The sequence below is a fragment of the Chiloscyllium plagiosum genome, chromosome 16 (assembly GCF_004010195.1).
Source record: "Chiloscyllium plagiosum isolate BGI_BamShark_2017 chromosome 16, ASM401019v2, whole genome shotgun sequence".
Lineage (NCBI taxonomy): Eukaryota > Metazoa > Chordata > Chondrichthyes > Orectolobiformes > Hemiscylliidae > Chiloscyllium > Chiloscyllium plagiosum.
The window spans coordinates 28,224,574-28,246,650 of NC_057725.1; the positions used below are offsets into that span (position 1 = coordinate 28,224,574).

At 40.4% G+C, this 22,077-nt stretch overlaps 1 protein-coding gene across 10 annotated transcripts in view; it reads left to right on the forward strand.

Moving 5' to 3' along the window:
• The window catches only part of LOC122557714 (liprin-beta-2-like), a 274,073-nt gene that overhangs the window by 120,962 nt on the left and 131,034 nt on the right, over positions 1-22,077 (forward strand). For all 10 annotated transcript variants that reach the window (XM_043705614.1, XM_043705608.1, XM_043705613.1 and 7 more), the window contains one exon: positions 8,735-8,949. In XM_043705614.1, the coding sequence (XP_043561549.1) occupies positions 8,735-8,949 (215 nt within the window). The remainder of the gene's footprint in view (positions 1-8,734; positions 8,950-22,077) is intronic.

The following is a 22,077-nucleotide window of genomic DNA, read 5'->3' on the forward strand; positions in this document are numbered from 1 at the left end:
CTTATGTGCTTTGGCATCAAATTTGATCTGAATTCCTGAAGCACTTTGCAATGCTTTACTTGGTTAAAGATGCTATATAAATGGAGTTGTCAGCTTTGAAGAAATTTAAGGGAGGTCATCTGTAGGTGGACCTGACTGTGCTTTTAAATTCTGTACAATTCCATATGCAATTATTTCACACACAGCCCTGGGAGATTAGCATACCTTCAGATCATTCAAGTGAAGCTGTGCACTGGCATGGACATCTGGTGTTGTGGGAATAGGGAGATCTTTGGCTCACATTAGAGTCTTCGTACAAGGCTGCGTGACCATTTCTGTCTGTACCCTTTGGTACAGATCTAATCCAGTCTCTCAGGATGTAGATGCAATCCCTACAAGTAGCTGAAACTACCCCAATCGCACTGATACTGAAGAAATACACATGGAATGAATCATGCTGACTTGCACTTGTATTGTATTTTGATGGCCAGAGAAAAACCCTTTGTTTCTGTCTTCCTTAGTCTAATGTCTTTGTCTTTCTCTGGAGCTAGCCAATTGAACAGAAAATTGGCTTGAAGGTAGGAAACAGAAGGTGGTGGTGGTGGGTTGCTTTCAGACTGGTGGCTTGAGACCAGCAGTGTGCCTCAAGGATTGGTGCTGGGTCCACTGCTTTTTGTCATTATATGAATGATTTGGTTATGAATATAGATTGTATGGTTAGTAAGATGACTCTGAAATTGCTGCAATGGGCAGTAAAGGTCTGAGTACAATGGGATCTTGATCAGATGAACAAATGGGCTGAAGAGTGGTAGATGGAGTTTAATTTAGGTAGATGTGAGGTGTTGCATTTTGGTAAGGCAAACCAGGGCGGGACTTAAACAATCAATGTTAGGGCTGTGTGGAGTGCTGTAGAACAGGTACCTAGGGGTGCAGGTGCATAGTTCTTTGAAAGTGGCAATGCAGGTAAATAGGGTGGTGAAGCAGCTGTTTGGCATGCTTGCCTTCATGCGTCACAGCATTGACTATAGGAGTTGGAATGTCATGCTGCAGCGGTACAGGGTATTAGTGAGGCTACTTTTAGAATACTGTGTATAATTCTGGTCACCCTGGGATAGGAAGGATGTTGTGAAACTTGAAAGGGTTCAGAAAAAATATACAAGGGTGTTGCCAGGGTTGGAGGGTTTGAGCTATAGGGAAAGGCTGAATAAACTAGGGTTTTTTGCCTCTTGTGTGCCAAAGGCAGAGGGGTGATTTTAAAGGTTTATAAAAGCATGAGGGGCATGGATAGGGTCAATAGCCAAGGTCTTTTTCCCAGGTAAGGGGAGTCTAAAATGTGAGTGTTTTAATGTGAGAGGGGAAAGATTTGAAAGGGACCTGAGGGGCAACTTTATCATGCAGTGTGTGCATATATGGAATGAGTTGCCAGAGGAGGTGGTGGAGTGGGTACGATTACAGCATTTTAAAAACATCTGGATGGGTATATGAATAGGAAAGGTTTAGAGGGGTATGGGTCAAATGCTGGCAAATGGGACTAGATTTATTTAGAATATCTGGGTGGAAGGAGTCTGTTTCTACGCTGTATAACTCTGACTCTGCTCTGGTCTGTATTTGTCTGTTATCTGTATGTGTTTAATACAGACCGTCTGTACTTTTGTGTTTTATAATTGTATGAAATACAGATCTATAAATAAATAAATTAGAGTTGTCAAGCAATTAAAACAATCATTATTAATCCCAGGATTAAAAATATTAATCTTTGATTTTAATTGCATTTTAAATAAAATTACTGCATCTATTTTGAGTTGGTTTTATTGCTGATGTGATTATCCAAAAAAAAAAGCATTGAAGCCTAGACAGCTCTGTCAATTATCTGCTCACCCGCTGTTACACAAACTATTTTAAAACAATTATCCTTTATTACATCAGGGATTAATATTTTATGAATTTAAACCCTTTAACATCTTCAGAGCAAACTGTCAATTCTCAGTTGCTTCAGCAAAAGACTTTAAAATTGAATGTTTGGCTTTAGCTTAGAGCTCATGGGCAATGTGCTGATCTCTGAAGCATTGTAAATCCTTCTACCACTACCAATAGTCCCTCTGCATTCTCTCCATGCCTGCTTTACCCCCCCAGTCCTCACCACCTCCAAAGACAGGAGCCTGTAGGTCCACTTGATGCTCCTCGTGCAGTATTTGAGGGAAGGCTGCACTGTCGAAGGTGCAGTCATTGGAATTAAATATTTAAACTGAGGCGCAACTGCCCTCAAATCTCATGGTTGATATTTTATAGAAACGTGGAAGTATTTGTTAAAGAGGCACAAAAATAGTCAGCCTGTAGGTACTGCAAGAAATATTTACTTCAGAGGTTTGTGGATATCATATGTAGTCATAAAATAAACATAAAATTGACATAGGCAAATGTTTGAGCTCCCTGGGAAGTGGTCAGAGACGTGAATCTGAAGCACACACCTATTGGTGAAATAGGCTCAACGGGGTCTATTCCAGCTTTCAATCCTATCTCTTGCATTCTTCTTTTTACTTCAAAGAACAGTAACATTCTCCCTGGTATCCTGGCTATTATTAATGTCCCAAATATTATCACTAAAGCAAATTGTCATAGAACGCAGGAGTAGGCCATCCAGCCCATCAGATCTATGTCACCCATCATTCAGTATGATCCTGGTTGATCATCTATCTCAATATCATACTCCCACTCTGTCCCTGCACCTCTTAACACAGTTTCTGGAAATCTATTTCTTAATAATACTCAGTCATTTGGTTTCCACAGCCTTCTGCGGCAGAGGATTCCACAGCCTCCAAGTGAAGAAATGTCTTCTTGGCTCAGTCCGAAATGGCATGCAATGTGTCCTGAGATTCTGATTCCATGTTACAGATACCCCAGCCAAACAGCATTTCCGTATCCAGTCTGTCCAGCCCTGTCAGAATTCTGTTTCAATGAGATTCCCCCTCATTCTATTAAATTCCAGTGAATACAGGCCCAGTGAAACCAATCTTTCCTCCTACAACAAACCTTCTATCCCTGGAATCCGTCTGCAGAACCTTTTTGTTGCACTTCCTCAATGGCAAGTGTACCTTTTCTTGGGTAAGGAGACTAAAAGTGAGCACAACATTGCAGGCACTGCACAGCTGCAGTAAGATTTCCTAGCTCCAGAACTCAAACTCTCTTGCGATGACGACCAACATATCATTTGCTTTCCTAACTGCTTTCTTTCAATAACAAATGAACAAAGATACTCGAGTCAATTCGTGCGTTCACCTTTCCCAATCTATTACCATTTAAGTGATTTTCTGCTGTTCTATTTTTCCTCCCAAAGTGGACAACTTCATATTTATCCATCTTGTACTCACCTACCGTGTTTCTCCCCCCACACACTCAAGATTTCTAAATTATTCTGAAGCCTCTTTTCATCCTCCTCGCATTCTCATTCCTATGTAATGTCACAGATATATAATTTGTGAATAGCTGGGGCCAAAGAACTGATCCCAGCAATCTCCCACTTATCGCCACTTTCCACTTTTGAAAATGATCTATTTATTCCCACTCCATTTTCTATCTGCTAACTAATTATCAGTCCATGTCAGTGTATTACCTCCAATTGTGTTTTGATTTTGCACAAAAATCTCTTGTGGGACTTTATCAAAAACCTCTGAAAGTCCAAATACATTTTCATCCACTGGTTCTCCCTCACATATTCTGCCGGTTATGTTCCAAACAAAACTCCTAGTATGTTGGTCAAACACACTTATTTTAAGCAGTCCCCAAGGTAAGTTTCAAGGATCACTATCATCCTAATAGAGTCCAACATTTTCCCTTATACTGACGTTAGACTCGCCAGATTATAATTCTCGGCTTTTGCCTTCCATCTACTTCTAAAAGAAAACCTGAGGATTGCACATGTCACCTTTTCAATCTGCTGGGAATGCTCCAAAATTTTGACAGATGACAACCAACAGCTCTATTATTTCTATGAACATCTCCTTGAGATGTAGATCATCAGGGCCAGGGGATTTATCAGCTTTCAGTTAATTTCTCCTACATTATTTTTTTCTACTATGACAAAATTCCTATAACTCTCCATTTTCTAAAACACCCCACCGCCCCTGCACTACTAGGAAGTTTCCGTAGAATCCTTACAATGTGGAAACAGGCCATTCGGTCCAACAAGTCCACAGCGACCCTTTCCGGAGTAACCCACCCAGACCCATTCCCCTATCTTATTGCTGTACATTTACCCCTGACTAATGCGCCTGACCAGCACATCCCTAAACACTATGGGCAATTTAGCATGGCCAGTTCACCTAACCTGCGCATCTTTGGATTGTGGGAGGAAACTGGAGCAAGCAGACTCCACATACTGTTGCCTGAGGCTGGAATTTTTTTTATTTCAAAAATATACTTTATTCAAAAAATACTTTGATCTATACAACTGGACATGCCATACATTCCATTTCTTTGCATACCGAAACAGAGTAATCATTCCTCTTTACAGGTCTGTACGATTGCATTTTTAGCTGAGGCGTCAGCAGAGCCTGAGGCTGGAATTGAACCTGTGAGGTAGCAGTGCTAACCACTAAACTACCGTACCGCCCAATAACCAACAACTCCGTTATTCCTACAACCATCTCCTTTGGATTTAGATGATTTTTTGTGAAGTCAGAACAAAATGGTTTAATTGCTTTTCCATTTCCTCATTCTACCTTATTTGTTCTTCTGTTTCAAACTACGGGATTTACATTTGTGTTCACTAAGCTTTTCTTGCATACTTACAGAAACCTTGACAGTCTGTTTTCACAGTCTTTGCAAATTTGGACTCCATTTGTAACTCTGAACCAATCATTGCTATTTTACCGAATTTAGACTGCTCCCAATCATCAGGCTGGCTACTTTTTCTTCAAATTTACCATCAATGGATCTAATCCTAATTCCTTTTGTTAACAATATTTGTCAACTTTTCTGTTTTTCATCTAAAACAAATGTTTAACTGCAATATGTACGTTTTTGTTTCTTAGATATGACTCCGTTAATATATAAAATATCACTTAGTTCTTTATTTGGGTTTAGGACCCTAGATTCAGATTGGATTACTTAATTTTCTATCCTAATGAAGAATTCGATCATTTTATCACTTCGTAAAGGAACATTCTCACCAAGATGGATTTATTGAAAGGTGATAACTTCCCCTGAGTTGGCTCCTCTATACATCGGTGTAAAAATCAAACTTCGGAAATAATCCTGTCACTGTATTATTGCTAATGTGATTTGCCCAGTTTATATGTAGATTAAAATGGCCTATGATTACTGTAGCAGCCTTCTTGCATCCATCTCTAATTTCTTGTTTAATTTCATCCTCTACCTCACCACCACTTAGAGATCGATAGGTAACTCCCGCTAATATTTTCTACCCTTGTTGCTGCTTAAGTCCAGACTGATTCCATATGTATATTTCTTGCACAAATATTTTTCAATATTGCATGGCTTTCACCTTTCATCATGCCATGCCGCATACTCTAATTGTGACTATCCTTTCCAAAGATTGAAAATCCAAGGTGTTCAATTCCCAACCTTGGTCATCCTCTAGCCTTGTCTCCAAGCCCACAATTATATAGTACCCTTATACAAATCAGTACTGTTAATTCATTTATCTTATTGCAAATTCTCCTTCCATTATGAAACAATGCCTATAGACTTGTCTCTTTCTACCACCTTTACAATTTTTATTTATCCTTGATCCCTATTTGCTGCTAGCCCTCACTTCCTCCATCTTCCACTTTTGCTTTGTACTTTGCTATCTTTTGTGGAGAAAGTGAGGGCTGCAGATGCTGGAGATCAGAGCTGAGAATGTTTGTGACCATCTTTGATTCCCTCACACTCTCGTCTTCCTGCTCGTCCCCGCATGCAATCACTCCGGTTTAAACTGCCCTCACTATATTAGCAAACTCTCTGACAGGATTATCAGACCTGGTCCTGTTTGGGTACCACACAGCCAGGTTTTATGGGTCACATCTTTCCCAGAATTGGTCCTAATGCCTCCAGAATCTAAATCCATCCCTCCACCTGTTCAGTTTCTTCTTCTATTCTCTAACAAGCACGTGGCATTGGGAGCAATCGTAAGATTACTACTTTTTTTGAGGTTGTGCTTTTAAGCTTATTTACAAGCTCCTTAAGTCAACTTGTTCAGACATGTTACAACACAAATCCAATACAAATGTAACTTGAATCAGGACCTCTGAGCTCAGAGGCAGAGACATTACCACTGCACCATAAGTGCTGTCTCCAAACTCCCCTATGTGCTACTTCTCAGACCTTTTATTTATGTTATTTGCATAAGCATAGATCATGGTCTCTTGAAGTTCTCCCTTTCCCTTCAGAATGTTCTGCAGCTGCTTAGTGACATTCTTGACCTTGACACCAGGGGGCAATATATTATCTGTTTCCCTTACATCAGAATGCCCTATCAGTATCACGTTCTCAATCTTTGCTTCCCCCACGTGCACTGTGCCTGGAACATCCTGCTGCCACAAACTTGGCTCTTGTTGCATTTTCCAAGGAATCCATCTCTCCCTGCAGTATCCAAAGTTGAAGATTTGTTAGAGAGAGATGGCCCCAGGGTTTCCTGCACCAGCAGTATGGTGCTTTGTCTGTATACTGATCGTACATTCTCTTTCTGCCTGTCACTCTTCATCTGTGGTGTGACCAGCACACAATACATGCTAAGGCCAAAGATCTCAGCCTTGTGTATACACAATGGTGACACCAGCCACCAATCCAAATCTGAAATATGGCAGCTGGATACATTTCCTGTACATGTGGTTACCCTAGACACTAAGTGTCAGTGATTTCCTACAGAAATAGCATTTTCATCTGTCAGAGCTGGATTGGCATGACTCACCCTTACATTACATTCTTTCTATTGACATAAATATAGTTTAAATAATATTACATATGCCAGGCCCCTTACCTTACTCCTTATGCTTTATATTGTTTTAATCTAAACTAACGACTGAGGTTTTCTGTTGAAGACTGGATATGAGAAATACTCACCTGATCTTGCTTACTGAAGTAATCACTTGCACCGTATTGTCTCCCAGTTCCATGTAATGAGCTTATGTTGTCACTATGACGTCACTCTGTTTACATTTACGTGAAATGTTTTGCTTAAATTGAAATCAATGTTTCCTACATCAAACATGAGCTCTTAAATCAGTGGAAACAGAGCACTTGCTTTAGGTATTTGCTTCTGTAAGGAACAATGTATAATGTTGTTTTGTAGTTATTTTATTCAAGGGGTGATGAGATTTTAGTTTCATTTTTAGACTAAAGTATTTAGTGATGAGAAGTATGGCTATTTGCGTACATGTATTTTTAATGAGGTTTTACAAACCTTGAAATGAAGCGATCAGTGGTATTTAATGCAGTAAAGGTGGAAAAAATGTATGGTTGTCCAGTGGTAGGGGTCTAAGAACCCCTCCTTTTTAAAAAGCATGTGGATCCATTGGAGATTTAAGACAAAATTGCTTGACTTTTGTTGGGAAAAAGGTATGGACCAGATCATTGAATGTTGATGACCTAGAGAATGACAAGGCCGAATTGAGGGGCTAAATAGCCTACTCATGTTCCTAATAAATCTCACAGTTAAACATTCTTTAAATCAGATTTCAGAAACCAGAATTATAAAATTCTTCGTGTTGGTCACCTGATCAGATCACTACCAGCCAGTACCCCCTCATGTACTGATGCATTTCCCATGTACTGTCACAGTGAAAGAGCTTGGTAAATATGAGCTGGTGTAGGCCTTTTTGGGCCTATTTTGCTTTAGAAGTTCATAGTCTGTGATATTAATCTTAAGTCATATTCGGGTTCAAACGTCACCATGGCAGAATTTGAATTCAGTAATCTAAAACTCGAACTAAGTGCCAATGATGACTATAAAACCAGTGTTGATTGTTGAAAAATACCTTTCTGGTTCACTAATGTCTTTTTTTTTTGAGGGAAAGAAACTGCCCTCCTTAGCTGGTCTGGCCTATATGAGAGTCCAGACCCACAGCAACGTGGTTGACTCTTAGCTGCTCTCTGGGGAGGTTGAGGATGGACAATAAATGCCAACCTCATCAGTGACACACATCTTAAGAATGAATTTAAATTAAAAACTCCTCTTCTCTGTCCTGTTCACAACTGTTTCAAACTTATTGTCACCCCCTGAGGCTTTCCTCCCACGTCATGCACCATCATGATTTTCCTCTATTGACAATGGGTCAAGATGCTTGAACTCCTTCCAAACAGCAACATGGACAGTTTAAGAAGGTGACTCACCATGACCATCTCAAAGTGGTGTTGGGGATGGATAAAGTGCTACTATTGCCAGTGATACACATCTTGAGATTTTTTTTTTAAAATCCTGAACGTTGTCTTCCATGGTTAGTATCCGAGTCCACTGGTTATGAGCTGTGTTTTGCCTTATGGCTTAAGGCTAAATACAGGTCCTTTTGCTATAACAACAGTTGTGTTCCTTTGCAACCTCACTATAGAAAATCACGCTATGGGATACCACTGCAGAAGATAGCACTATGGAAAGCCTACTATACCCATTCAGAAAGATTGTTATGCAAACAACATACACAATTCATCAATTGCATTATAGCCAATTTGTGCTGATGAAGCACATGTTATTGAAGAATTACCTGTAGTGATTCATTATTCAAATGTGAAGACTTTTTATTTTGCTTTGCATCTGCAGGTTCCAAGGCTGCTGTGGAATACTCCAATGGAATTTTTGATATCACCTCACCTATCCCACCAACCTACCTGAGATCGCTGCAGATTTTGCAGCTTGTGGAAGATTTGCGGATCAGCCTGGAGATGTTGGGAAGCGAGCATGAGAGGGAAGAAATACGAAATCAAATCCCTGTCACTACTGTGCAAACTGTTGCCAGCTGGCTGGATAATTTCCCTGTGAGTACAAAAAAATAGTCTAACACAGTATGTGACTTAAACGTGATATTACAGGAGGGATGGTCACCTTGTCTTTTGGATCTGCTGTGGTGATGCTTTGTCTTCGTTGAAAAGTTGTGGATTCTTGCTCCACTCAACAAATGAGTGGTAATCCAGGCTAATTTTCTTTATGCTGCACTGAGGGAGTGCTGCACTGTTGGATGTGCCATATTTCAGACAAGATGTTGAATATTTGTTTTCAGCATCTTTTTGTTTTGATTTCCATTCTGTCGGTCGGCTAATGTTTGTGGCGAGATGAGCAGAGTTAATGGGCAGAACATCTCCATGGAAGCGATTGGTGTTGGGGTTGGAGAAGAAAACTTGTGAGAATTGCATGTCCCTCCATTACTGTATTTCCCAGGGAAAACCAGGAATAACTGTCTTGTCTGGCTCAACAAAGATGGGCAGTTCAATCAAGAAAATGAAGGTTATACTCAAGGGCCAAATTGTGGACATAATAACAGCTTCCAGTTGTTGAACTGCACATTACCTTCCCCGACCACCATCTGACCCTCCCAAAATGGTTTCAGAACCAAGCAGCTCCTCTAAGACGATCTCGCTCGATTTTCTGATCGGCCGAGAATTTTCAACATTTGCTACCTTTATTCAATAGAACCTAATAGAATCATTTATCTACTGATGATGATGATGATGGGAGCATCTTGTGTGAAATTTGGCATTTGCATCTCCCTATATTACAACAATTCAGTAACAAAAAAAAATGACTGAAACAAATTGGGACTCTAGGAAATTTAAATTTCACTTGCTGTTGGTGCACCGGCTAAATTGTAAATCAGGATGTTCATTGCCTTTACTATTGACAATTTGCTTGTTGCCTTGTTATGAAGGAAAGAAGAAAGAAAGATTCACTTATATAGCCTCAATGTTCCAAACTAATTTACATCCAATTAAGTATTGTTTTGAAGCATAGTAGCTGTTAATTATGGCCTGTTATAGTGTGACACTTGTACATTCAGAATGCTGTCTCAAATTAGTGATAACCAGGTTTTAAAGGTGCTGCTTTACAGAGTAAATGTTGGTCATTTATTTGATATTTAAAATTGTGACAATGGGATTTTTTACATCTACCTGCAAGAGCAACAGGCCTTGCTTTGACATCTTGACCAAAAGCCAAAAGCATAGCACTCCCTTCGTACAGGATTACTTGTGTATTCTATTACGTTAAACATTCGCTCCTGGAAATGTGGATTAGTAATTCATTCTCAAAAGGTGTTTTGCTACTTTTCAATTTAGTAAGGAATTCAGGAGCCAAAGGTCTGAACAATTGCATAAGGCAATTAGTACTGGAAAGATATCACCTGATAGCTGTTCCTTCCAAGGTAGAGATTCTGCAAGGTGTTTGTGTATGACCTACAAACTGCATGTGCTCACCAGAATGTGGATAGCACTTCAATGACTTCTTGGTGTAGCTAATGTTTCTTGAGACTGTCAGGCTCAATTCACATTTAACCTGTGATGTAATAACCTTAACTAGTTACTAAGTAACAAACCTAATTACTTTTCATCAAGCTTGTGCCTACAGCTGCCCAGGAGTTTCAATGGACGTTTTTTCCCCACTTGGTATCAGTGGTTTTCATTGCCTGCAGAAAGGATTGGTAGCAGTGAATCTCTTGAGGCATTGTAGATAGAATAGCTCCTGGCATTTATACTGATCACTTATGATCAAATGTTTATGGATATACTTGGTAGATTTGAGTTCTTGGAATGGGAATAGAATAAATATTGAAAAGATCAAACAACTGGTGATCCATGAGGTGCTGTGGGCCATTAGAAGCAACAGAATTATATTTGTTCTCAGTCTCTAATTTCACGGCCTGGCATATCACATTCCACTATACCATCACCAGTCTGCTAAAGGATCAACTTTAACTCAACAAAGAGAGCAAGATGGTACACCAGGAGCAACAGTACTCACTCCTATAAGTGACATCCCAACCCAGTGAAGCTACAACACAGGATTGCATCCATGTGAGCTAAATAACAAATTACAGAGCTGAGCAATCCCACATCAAATGAAAGCTCAGCAGTCCTGCCACATCCAGTCTTAATTGTGCATCACTACTTAAACAACTAACAGGATGAGGAGGGTCCACAAATATTTCCTCTCCGGGAGCCCAGCACATCAGTGAAAGCGACCAGCATTTGTAACTACTTTCCACTAGCTGTGTCAAGTGAATGATGTATCTCAATTTGCAGACTCTTTTGGTTCACACCACGTGTTAACAACAAAACATTGAAGGCACTGGATTTTACATAGGCTGTTATGGACTGTACAGTTGTAGCATTGGTAGCTACTCAACATTTGTGGGCGGTACGGTGGCAAAGTGGTTAACACTGCTGCCTCACAGCGCCAAAGACCCGGGTTCAATTCCTGACTCAGGCGACTGACTGTGTGGAGTTTGCACATTTTCCCCGTGTCTGTGTGGGTTTCCTCCGGGTGCTCTGGTTTCCTCCCACAGTCCAAAAATGTGCAGGTCAGGTGAATTGGTCATGCTAAATTGCCCGTAGTGTTAGGTAAAGGGGTAAAGGTAAGCGTATGGGTGGGTTGCGCTTCGGCGGGTCGGTGTGGTCTTGTTGGGCTGAAGGGCCTGTTTCCACACTGTAAGTAATCTAATCTCTGGTCATGTTCACCAAAAGCAGGATGAATCCTCTGTCCAATTATTGCCCAGGGCCACCTACTCTGAATTGTAGATGAATTGCATCATCAACAATGGTACCAAATGGCATATAAACAGATATAGCCTGCCACTGTTGCTCAGTATGTCTTGCATCAAAACCACTCTATTCCCTATGTCATTACAGCTATTGTTTGAACATGGGCAAAAGAGCTGAATTCCATGGATGAGATGACACTGACTGCTCTTGACATCAAAGCACTATTTGACTGAATGTGATGTTAAGGAGCCTGAGCAAAATTAGAGAGAATGAAAATTGGGGGGGGAGGAATCTCTCCATTATTTGAGGCATACCAAGCCGAGAGGAAGGTGGTGGTGGTGGTGATGCTGGTGGTCGCTGTTGTTGGAGGTTTGTCATCTGTTCCTGGTCAAACCTGCATCCATCTTCAGCTGCTTCATCAAAGACCTATCCCCTCCCCTCCTCAAAGTCAAAAGTGGGGATGGTCCCTGATAATTGCACAGTAGTCAGTAACGCTTATCCCTCCTTGGATGCTGCATATGGACACAACCTATTTTGATAAGATCTGGGCTTCCTGACTCCTGATGAGGGTCTTATGCCTGAAACGTCGATCCTCCTGCACCTTTGATGCTGCCTGACCTGCTGTGATTTTCCAGAAATGCACACTCGACTCTGAGCTCCAGCATCGACAGTCCTATCTTTCTCCTGACAATCTGGGGTTGGAATGATAAATAGCATGCAACATTAGCACCAGGTAGGGGCCATCTCCAACAAAACATTGTCAAAGGGAGATGGTTAGATAATCAACAAAATTCCCCTCACTGAGTCCTCTACTATCAACATCCCAGGAGCTATCATTGACTAGAAACCGAACAGGATCAATCATGTAAATAGTATAGCTGCAGGAGAAGATCTGATGCTGGGAATTCTACAGCAAGTGACTTGCCTCCCCGTCAGGAATAAGATTTGAATGCCTCCGTTTGCAGGATAAATGCGATTACACCAATACGTAACACCATCTCGGACAAAGTACTGCAGATTCAGTAAATCAAACAAAAGCAGAAATTGCTAGAAAAGCTCAGCAGGCCTGGCAGCATCTGTGAAGAGTTAATGTTTTAGATCCGGTGACCCTTCCTCAGAACTTCCTCACTTCAAAGCAAACTATTTTACTGGCACCCCATCCATTACTTTAAACAATCACTGCCCCCGCACTACTTTGCACAATGTGCTTTTATACAAGATGAGATGCAACAATTTGAAAGGACTAGAGCAGTAGATGTGTGGGAATGCTATCATTTTTTTGTAAATTATTCTTCTCCAAGCCCCACATCTTTTACTTGGAACAAGAGCACTGATCCTTCATTGTCAGTATGTCACCATCTTGGAACTACCTTCCTTTTCAGCAGTGTGGATTTACCAGTAACAGGATGCACTACAGTTCAAGGTGACTCACCACCACTCTATCAACAACAGTTGAACAGCAAATGCTGGCCTGCAGTGTGGCATTCATCTTGTGAAATTTTTTTTTTCAAATTGCGAAACTGAAATCCAGCATAAGTCAGAAATCATAGGGGATGTTGAGTGAATGTGAGTATAAGAGTTAGGTCATATTGCAGCTGTACAGGACATTGGTTCGGTCACTTTTGGAATATTGTATGCAATTCTGGTCCTCCTGCTATAGGAAGGAAACTTGAAAGGGTTCAGAAAAGATTTACAAGCATGTTGCCAGGGTTGAGCTGTAGGGAGAGGCTGAATAGGCTGGGGCTATTTTCCCTGAAGCGTCTAAGGCTAAGGGGTGACCTTTAGAAATTTATAAAATCGTGATGGACATGGATAGGGAAAATAGACAAGGTCTTTTCCCTGTGGTGTGGGAGTCTAAAACTAGAGGGCATAGGTGTAAGGTGAGAGAGAAAAGATTTAAATCGGACCTAAGGGGTTCTTGCGCACGGGGTGGTGCATATATAGAATGAGCTGCCAGAAGAGGTGGTGGAAGCAGGTAAAATTCTAACATTTTAAAAGGCACCTGGATGGGTATATGAATAGGAAGGGTTTAGATGAAAACGGGCCAAATGCTGGTCTGAAATTATCCAGGATATATGTTCGGCATGGATGAGTTGGACCAAAGGGTCTGTTTCTGTGTTGTACATCTCTTTGATTATATGACAGAGTCGATGTGAGTTGAGGTACGGGTAGCAGTGTGCTTGTTGTGGTTAAGCAGTTTGAAAGCCCTCCTGTGGGTTCCCAAAGAGTCTAATATAAACTTGACCTTTTGTATTTTCTAAATACATCATCCATTGACAGTTTCCATAAACAATACACTTGAGAACTGTACAAGAAACTCGTAAAGCAGTGCAGTAAATCCATAATATATAGGGTGTCTTTTTTCCAAATATGATGCATCTGTCAGTAAAAGATTAAGCTGTGTTATTAAATGCTATAGCCAACCTTCCAGCATTGTCCTGGAGATTCCAGAAAGAGACAGCTGTGAGCAGATGTTTGAGAAGAATTGGAGGCATCTTTCAAAAGGTAAGTTTTTTTTTTCTTGGTTATATTCCTTGCAAACAGTTTTTCCTTTTTTTTAGGAAAAAAGGATTATAGATGAAAAATTACCTGTGACTTCTGATGTCAAACAATGAGGAAATAGTTTGACCCCACAAAGGCTGTACAGATGGGGATCTGCAGGGACGGATTTGTGGGTAACCAGTGGGGAATGAGGAGGACAGGGCAGTTGGAGATGAGTTTAACTTCCAGAAGTACCATTCGCCAGAGCTGGTAACCCTTTCTGTGACTGACAAGATCTGGAGAGTTATTTCTGCACCCACCCTTGCAATTTGTTATACAAATGGTTAACTACTTTTTTTAAAAAATGTCATCCCAAGATCTGGCTGATCCTGTAGCTCTGTTTATTTTGTCTGTTCATTTCTAGCTCACTCATGTTTACCCTTTATTCCCCTGGGCTCCCATTACATATGGCATTCTGTAATACAGTGATTGAACGTCTCGATTTCATAACCTTTATGAAGTTCAATTGCTTTGCAGCACAACCTTGTCTAACCTTGCTGCCAAACCAGTCGCTATTTAATATGTTGCAAATATTTTCACTTTAATGGTAAGTTGGGTTTAATTAGAGTTAGGGCGCCAGTGTAAAAAAAGGAAAAAAAAAATCTCCTGAATATTTGCCATACCAATCAAAGATTAATTTTTGTCAGATGAAAAGCAAAGCACCTCTGCTTTGTAAACATGCCTGAACTGTGACCTCAGAAATATTATTTGCATGCCTTTGGATTTTAGGTTTTTTTATCTACTCTTTTTCCTTTCCATTTTGAAAATGTGTAAAAGTTGGTTGTTTAGCTTTCACCTCCATTAGGAGGTGATTGGTATGCTTCCCTTCATTGGTAAGAGCATTGAATATAGGAGTTGAGACATCATTTTGTAGCTGTACAGGACATTGGTGAGGCAATTTTTAGAATACTGTGTACAATTCTGGTCGCCTGCTATAGACACAATGTTGTTAAACTTGAAAGGGTGCAGAAAAGATTTATAAAGCTGTTGCTAGGATTGAAGTGGCTGAATAGGCTGGGGCTTTTTCCCCTGAAGACTTTTATAGAGGTTTATAAAATCATGAGAGGCATGGATAAGGTGAATAACCAAGATCTTTTTTTCCCAGCATTGGGCAGTCCAAAAGTAGAGGGCATAGGTTTAAGTGGAGAGGAGAAAGATTACAAGGAACTGAGGGGTAACCTTTTCCTTACAGAGGGTGTTGTATTGTGGAATGAGCTGCCAGAGGAAGTAGTGGAGATCGATACAATTACCACATTGAAAAGGCATCTGGATGGGTATATGAATAGGAAGGTCTTCGAGGGATAGGAGTTAAATGCTGGCAAATGGGACAAAGTCAGATTGGGATATCTGGTTGTTGTGGGCAAGTTGGGTCGAAGAGTATGTTTCTGTGCTGGATGACTCTAACAGGTGCTCCCACTGGCACTGGCAACAACAGGGAGATCATAGGTAGGCCTGAAATTTGGCACTTTAAATCATTTTTGTGGTGAAAGGTAATTGAAAATTTGACACCCAACCTCCCAAGGAAAATTAAGACAGGAAACCAAACTCTTTGTCAAAAAAAGTGTTAAATGAAGTAGAGAAGCTTAGAGGAAATTCTGGAGATGGGGCCCAGGTAGCTAAAGACAGTGTTAATTGTTATTAGCCGAGGGTATCATTTGGGTTGTTTCTTGAACACACATACAGATGTTCACTGACATTGTGTTGGGTTTGGAGTTATGGTCTGATAGTATCTCAGTCTATGAATAGATAGAAGTTGTGTAGAGATTTGGTTCTGATCTCACCTGTTTCAAATTATTAGGATTTTAACTCCTGGCTACCAATGGTAGAACAGTTTAAAATCTGGGGTGTGCCAAGAGATCTCTGAAGGGTTATAAAACTGGAGAAATTTGTAGGTGTAGAAATGGCTAAAGCCATAGAGGGATTTGAAAACCAGGGTGAATTTAAGATTCAAGTTATTTTCTGACCAGAAGTCAAACTAACACGGCAAGCTCAGAAGTAATAAATGTAAGTAGAAGAATGCTAATTTTTTTCTGGTGATCTGAATATTTGCTAAGCTGCCTTTACCAACATCAGAAGGACAGGAGTAATTGAAATCTGAGATTCCATATTCTTCTAAATGCAAATGTTTGTTGTAAAACATGTAATATTGAAGAAAAGCACCCTATAGACAAAAATAATTTTGTTTTAAAAGTGCAAGGCGAAGTGATGAAGTTGCCCTAAAAATAACCAGAATTACCTTTGTATTAATAAAAGCAGAGAGGGAAAAAGTGAGGACTGCAGATGCTGGAGATTAGAGTCTGAGTGTGGTGCTGGTCAGGCAGCAACCAAGGAACAGGAGAGCTTTTGAGCATAAGCTTTTCAGGAAGGGAGGGGGTGGTGGTGGCCAAAGGGGGCTGAGCGATAAATGGGATGGGGCTGAGGGGGTTGAAGGTGGGGGTGGAGGAGAGGAAGGTGGAGCAGATAGGTGGGAAGGCAGATGGACAGTTCAAGATGGCAGTGCTGAGTTGGAAGGTTGGATCTGGGATAACGTGGGAGAGGGGAAGTGGGGAAACTGGTGAAATCCACATTGATCCAGTGTGGTTGGAGGGTCCCAAGCCAGAAGATGAGGTGTTCTTCCTCCAGACATTGGGTGGCTAGAGTTTGGCGGTGGAGGAGGCCCAGGACTTGCATGTCTTTGGTGGAGTGGGAGGGGGAGTTAGTGTTCAGCCAAATGATATAGATTTAAAGTATATCATGAATTCTTAGGGGGAAATGAGGATTTTATTTTCTACGCCAAGTTGTTGAGACCTGATATGTGCTGCCTGAAGGAGTGGTGAAAGCAGATAAGTATGTACTTGCAAAAGAGAACTGGATAAAATCTTTTTTGAAAAGGAAAGGTTTTCAGTACCATGTGGAAAGAGGGACTAATTAGATAGTCACTGGGGCAAATAGTCAGCTCTGAATTGTATTAATACACTTGTATTTTATGTGAGAATTTAATTTTTTAAAAACAACTACATCTTGAGCAAATGGGAAGTGTTTACTGAGTGTTTAAATCATCGAGGTATACGGCTGGTAGCAGTGTTCACACGTAGCAGTTTTCAGACAGGGAGGAAATATTTGGAAGTTGTATAGAGCCAGCGCAATCCGTCCGACTGGTGCAGGACTACAATTACTTCCTGTTTTACTCCTTAGTCCTAAGCAAGCTCCAGTTCAGTCCCACCAGGAACAATGTGAGCATTGAAAGCTCCATCTCATGAGGGGTAAGTCCCAGAGGAGATCAAGAGCAAGATTATTTTTCTCTCTCGCTTTCCATTTAATTATCTGTTTTACTCTTAAGAACTTTATTTTGTCCTGAGGGGTGCCAACAGGCTGCGTTTGGTTGACGTGGTTCTGTCTGTGTATGTGTGTGATGATCCAGACAGCTGTTATTGCTTAAAGATCCTTCATTCTGTGCCAGATGTGTTTTTTTTCTTAAAAATAAAATTCCTTTTGATATTCTGAGAGATGCGCTGCCATTGGATTCACTTCCTCAATTTGAGAAGTTCTTCTGTTTTGATCTGAGAGGCTTTTGCTTGTTTTTAAAAACCTGAATGGAAAGGGCTAGGTGTAACTTAAATATTAAAAACCATGAATGTGCCTGGAGGATGGGTAAACCATGAGTAAGGTAAACCTAGTGATTTTCTTTAAGAACGATGCAACCTTTTAAGCAAGTAAGAAATATTTACATTGTAGAATAGCATTGATGGCCCCTCCCTATCTTTTCAACCTTCGCCAGCATAGATCACTGAGATCCCTCGCTTCTTAAATTCTGACTTCTTGTACATCCCCGATTTTTGAATTGTTCCATCACTGACAGCTAAGCCTTCTACTCAGTGTGTTCTCTGCTTTGGAATTCCTTAAACTTCTCCCTCCTTCTCCACTTTTTAAAGATACTCCTTTAATGCTTAGCTCATTGGTTTAATATCACCTTGTCTTACTTTAGTTAAATGTTACAGGAACATTAGTGTTAATGGTGCGAGAAAGTACAAGCTGTTGTAGAAAGGTTAACTTTGTAAACCTAGATTTGAAATATTGAAAGATCCTACCATAAGTGGTTCCTTTAGTAAATATAAACACAAACTTAATGACCACCTCACCCAATGAGTGACAGCTCAAAAGCAATTTTGTTCAACAAAAAAATTAGTATGGGCTGCATAGGCCATATCACTCTGATTCTGTTTTTATGGAAGTCTGAATTGAAACAACATGCAGGGAGTAAGAAAATTTCATGTGATAGTAATTTTGTTTCATAAAAATTCACTTTTGGTTCTGTTGTCAAGAGATGCATCTTCAGCCATTGTTTTGTCTCTTATATGTGAGGAGACGTTGGATTGATGTGTCAGCTACAGGAGTTGTTTTGGTTGTAAATAATCTGCAGCATTCTGCTTTCATACATCCAGGAGGGATCAGCTCTATAAATATAATCCAGCACTGCCAAAAACCACTGATCAGAGGCATCACTCTACAAAAACTGCTGACTGGATTGGAGTTAGAAGAATGATAGGTGTTTAAATGAAGCACATAAAAATTGTTAAGGGACTGAAATTGAGCAGATGCTGATAAAATGCTACTCCTGACTGGGGCATACAGGCCTCAGGATGACAGTCACAGAATAAGCAGTCTAAGTATCTACAACCTACAAGATGCATCACAGAAGTTGACCAAGACTTTTTAGACAGCACCTTCCAAACTCATGGGCATGTCTATCAAGAAGGACAACTGCAGCAGGTACATGGGAATATGACCATTGCAAGTTCTCCTCCAAGACACTCGCCAACCAGTTTTGGAAATATATCGCCATTCAAACAATGTCACTGTCAACATTCTGGAACTCCTTCCCTAACAGCATTGTAGATTGTACAGCAAATGGACGGCAGTGATTCAAGAAGGCATCACCTTTAAAGGCAGGTAAGGATAGGCAATAAATTCTGACCCAGCCAGGAAACTCTCATCCAGAATGAATAAAGAAGATAAGTTGGATATTTAGCATTAAAGTGAGGAGAAATTTCTTTACTGAGGTTGAGAGTGTATCTATCTAAGATGAGATACTCAATTATGTGTATATTTAAGGTACTTATTGACAAAGTTTTGGGTAAAAATTGAATTGAGAGAGCATGGAAGAGTTCAGGTTGAAAATCAGTAAAGATTTCTTGAATAGTTCAATACACTTGGTGGGCCAAATGCACCATTGCTGCTATGTCTCATATTAGTTTGGACTAAACACACTCTAAGCTTCTCCACTGGTCATATAGACGGTCGTACATTTAAATATTACCTCTTAATTCATGCAATTTCAATTTTTTTAAAACACAATGGCCTAGGATTTGTGATGTGCCTTGTTGATTGGACTTGGCGCATTTGGGTATTAAAAGCTTTTCCATTGTAACTTGATAGCCTGAGCTGATAACCCAGTGGTGAAAACAATGGGGCATCAGGGACCTTTTGTGAGTGATGAAATCAACTTATTAAGCACCTCCTCCAATGAGATGTAAGTATTGGGAAAGCAACAGATGAATGATGGAGAAGAAAATGAAATAAATTAGTCAAGTTGCGTATAAAAGGAAAAAAGTTTGCATTCCAAGTAAGGGACAAAGTGGACATCAGAAAAAACAGTTCAAAAATGTCAGATTTTAAAATCTCCAACAATAATTTTGAATAAGAATGTAGTGATCTATACTCTTAGATCACTGTGCAACAGGAGACACAGAGTAATGGTGGAAGGGAGTTTCTCAAAATGGAGAACTGTGACCAATGGTGTTCCACTGGGATCCTACTGGGACTACTGTTTGTGATATACCTTCCTCTAAATCATTTATGTATAGGTAGTTTGATTACCATGTTTGCAGATGGAGTAGCAGATAGTGAAGAGGACTGTCACAGATTATAGATTGGAGTTAGGCAGAGAAATGGCAGATGGAGTTCAATCTGGGCAAATGCGAGGTGATGCATTTTGGAAGATCCAATTCAAGAGCAAACTCTACAGTAAGTAGAAAAGTCCTGGGGGAAACTGATGGAGAGATCTGGGTGTTCAGGTCCATTGTTCCCTGAAGGTGGCAACGCAAGTCAATAGAGTGATCAAGAAGGCATATGGTATGCTTTCCTTCATTAGATGGCGTATTGAGCACAAGAGTTGGCAGGACATGTTACGGTTGTACAGGACTTTGGTACAGCCACATTTGGAATACTACGTACAGTTCTGGTCACCACATTACCAAAAGGATGTGGATGCTTTGGAGAAGGTGCAGAGGAGGTTCACCAGGATGTTTCCTGGTATGGAGGGTGTTAGCTATGAAGAGAGGTTGAGTAGATTAGCATTATCTCCATTGGAAAGATGGAGGTTGAAGGGAGACTTGATTAAGGTCTATAAAATCACGAGAGGTATAGGTAGGGTGGATAGCAAGATGCATTTTTCCCCAGAGTGAGGGACTCAATTACTAGGGGTCATGAACTCAAAGTGAGAGGAGAAAAGTTTAGGGGAGATATGTGTGGAAAGTTCTTTACTCAGGGTGGTGGGTGTCTGGAATGTATCGCCAGCGGAGGTGGCATGATAGCATCATTGAAGATGTATCCAGACAGATAAATGAATGGGTAGGGAACAGAGGGATGCAGACCCTTAGAAAATAGGCAACAGGTTTAGATAAAGGATCTGGATCGGCAAAAGCTTTGAGGGCCAAAGGACCTGTTCCTGTTCTGTAATTTTCTTTGTTCTTAATTTTCTGGACCTAATATTTTGATAGTCCTTAACAGTTGCAATTTAACTTTAACAAATGCTTATGCTATTGATTACTAAGCTTGATATTCTGTGACTAGTTCAAATATATATCTGTAGCAATTTCATAGACTTGGAGGTTATAGCATCTGTTTTCCAGGGGTGCAAGTCATCCAATGACTTGCAGTGATGCGCAATTTCATACCAAAGTTTGGATAATTTGCCAGTATTTGTGAAAAGAATGAGCTTGCATTCACATTGAGCCTTTTGAAATGCTCACAAAGTCCCAAAATGTAGTCATTGTTTTGCAATGCAGATAAAAACAAATCTGAGCACAATAATCTCCCACAATCATGTCCCACTGAATGTTCACTATGTGGTGTGAATGATCAATGTTGGCCCAGAGATCAGGAATAACTTGCATGCTGTTCCTCTGAATAGTGTATTGAATTTTTGCCCATCTGAGGGGGTTACAGAGCTTTAATATTTCAGCTGAAAGCAGCACATCCAACACTATATACTCACTCAGTACTGCAATAAAATCATAGAACATCAGAGCATAAGTAGGCCATTCAGTCTACTCCATTCAATAAGATCGTGGCTGACCTGATATTCCTCAACTCGACTTTGCTCATTTTCCTCTTGCATATTTAAAAATCTGTCTATTTTGAGCCTGAATATACTTAATGACCCACTCTCCACAACTCTTTGTGGTAAATAATTCCACAGATTTACTAGAGTCCTAGAGTCAGAGATGTACAGCAAGGAAACAGACCCTTTGGTCCAACTCATCCATGCCAACCAGATATCCCCACCCAATCTAGTCCCATTTGCCAGCACTTGGCCCATATCCCTCTAAACCCTTCCTATTCAAATACCCATCCAGATGGCTTTTAAATGTTGCAATTTAAAGGTGGACATAGCATCATTTAAGACTTATCTAGACAGCTAAATGAATGGAGAAAGTGAGGACTGCAGATGCTGGAGTACCAGAGTTGAAAAATGTGGTGCTGGAAAAACACAGCAGGCCAGGCAGCATCCGAGGAGCAGGAGAATTGACGTTTCGGGCATAAGCTCTTCTTCGGGAATGAGGCTGGTGTGCCAAGCGGGCTGAGATAAAAGGTAGGGGGGAGGGAATTTGT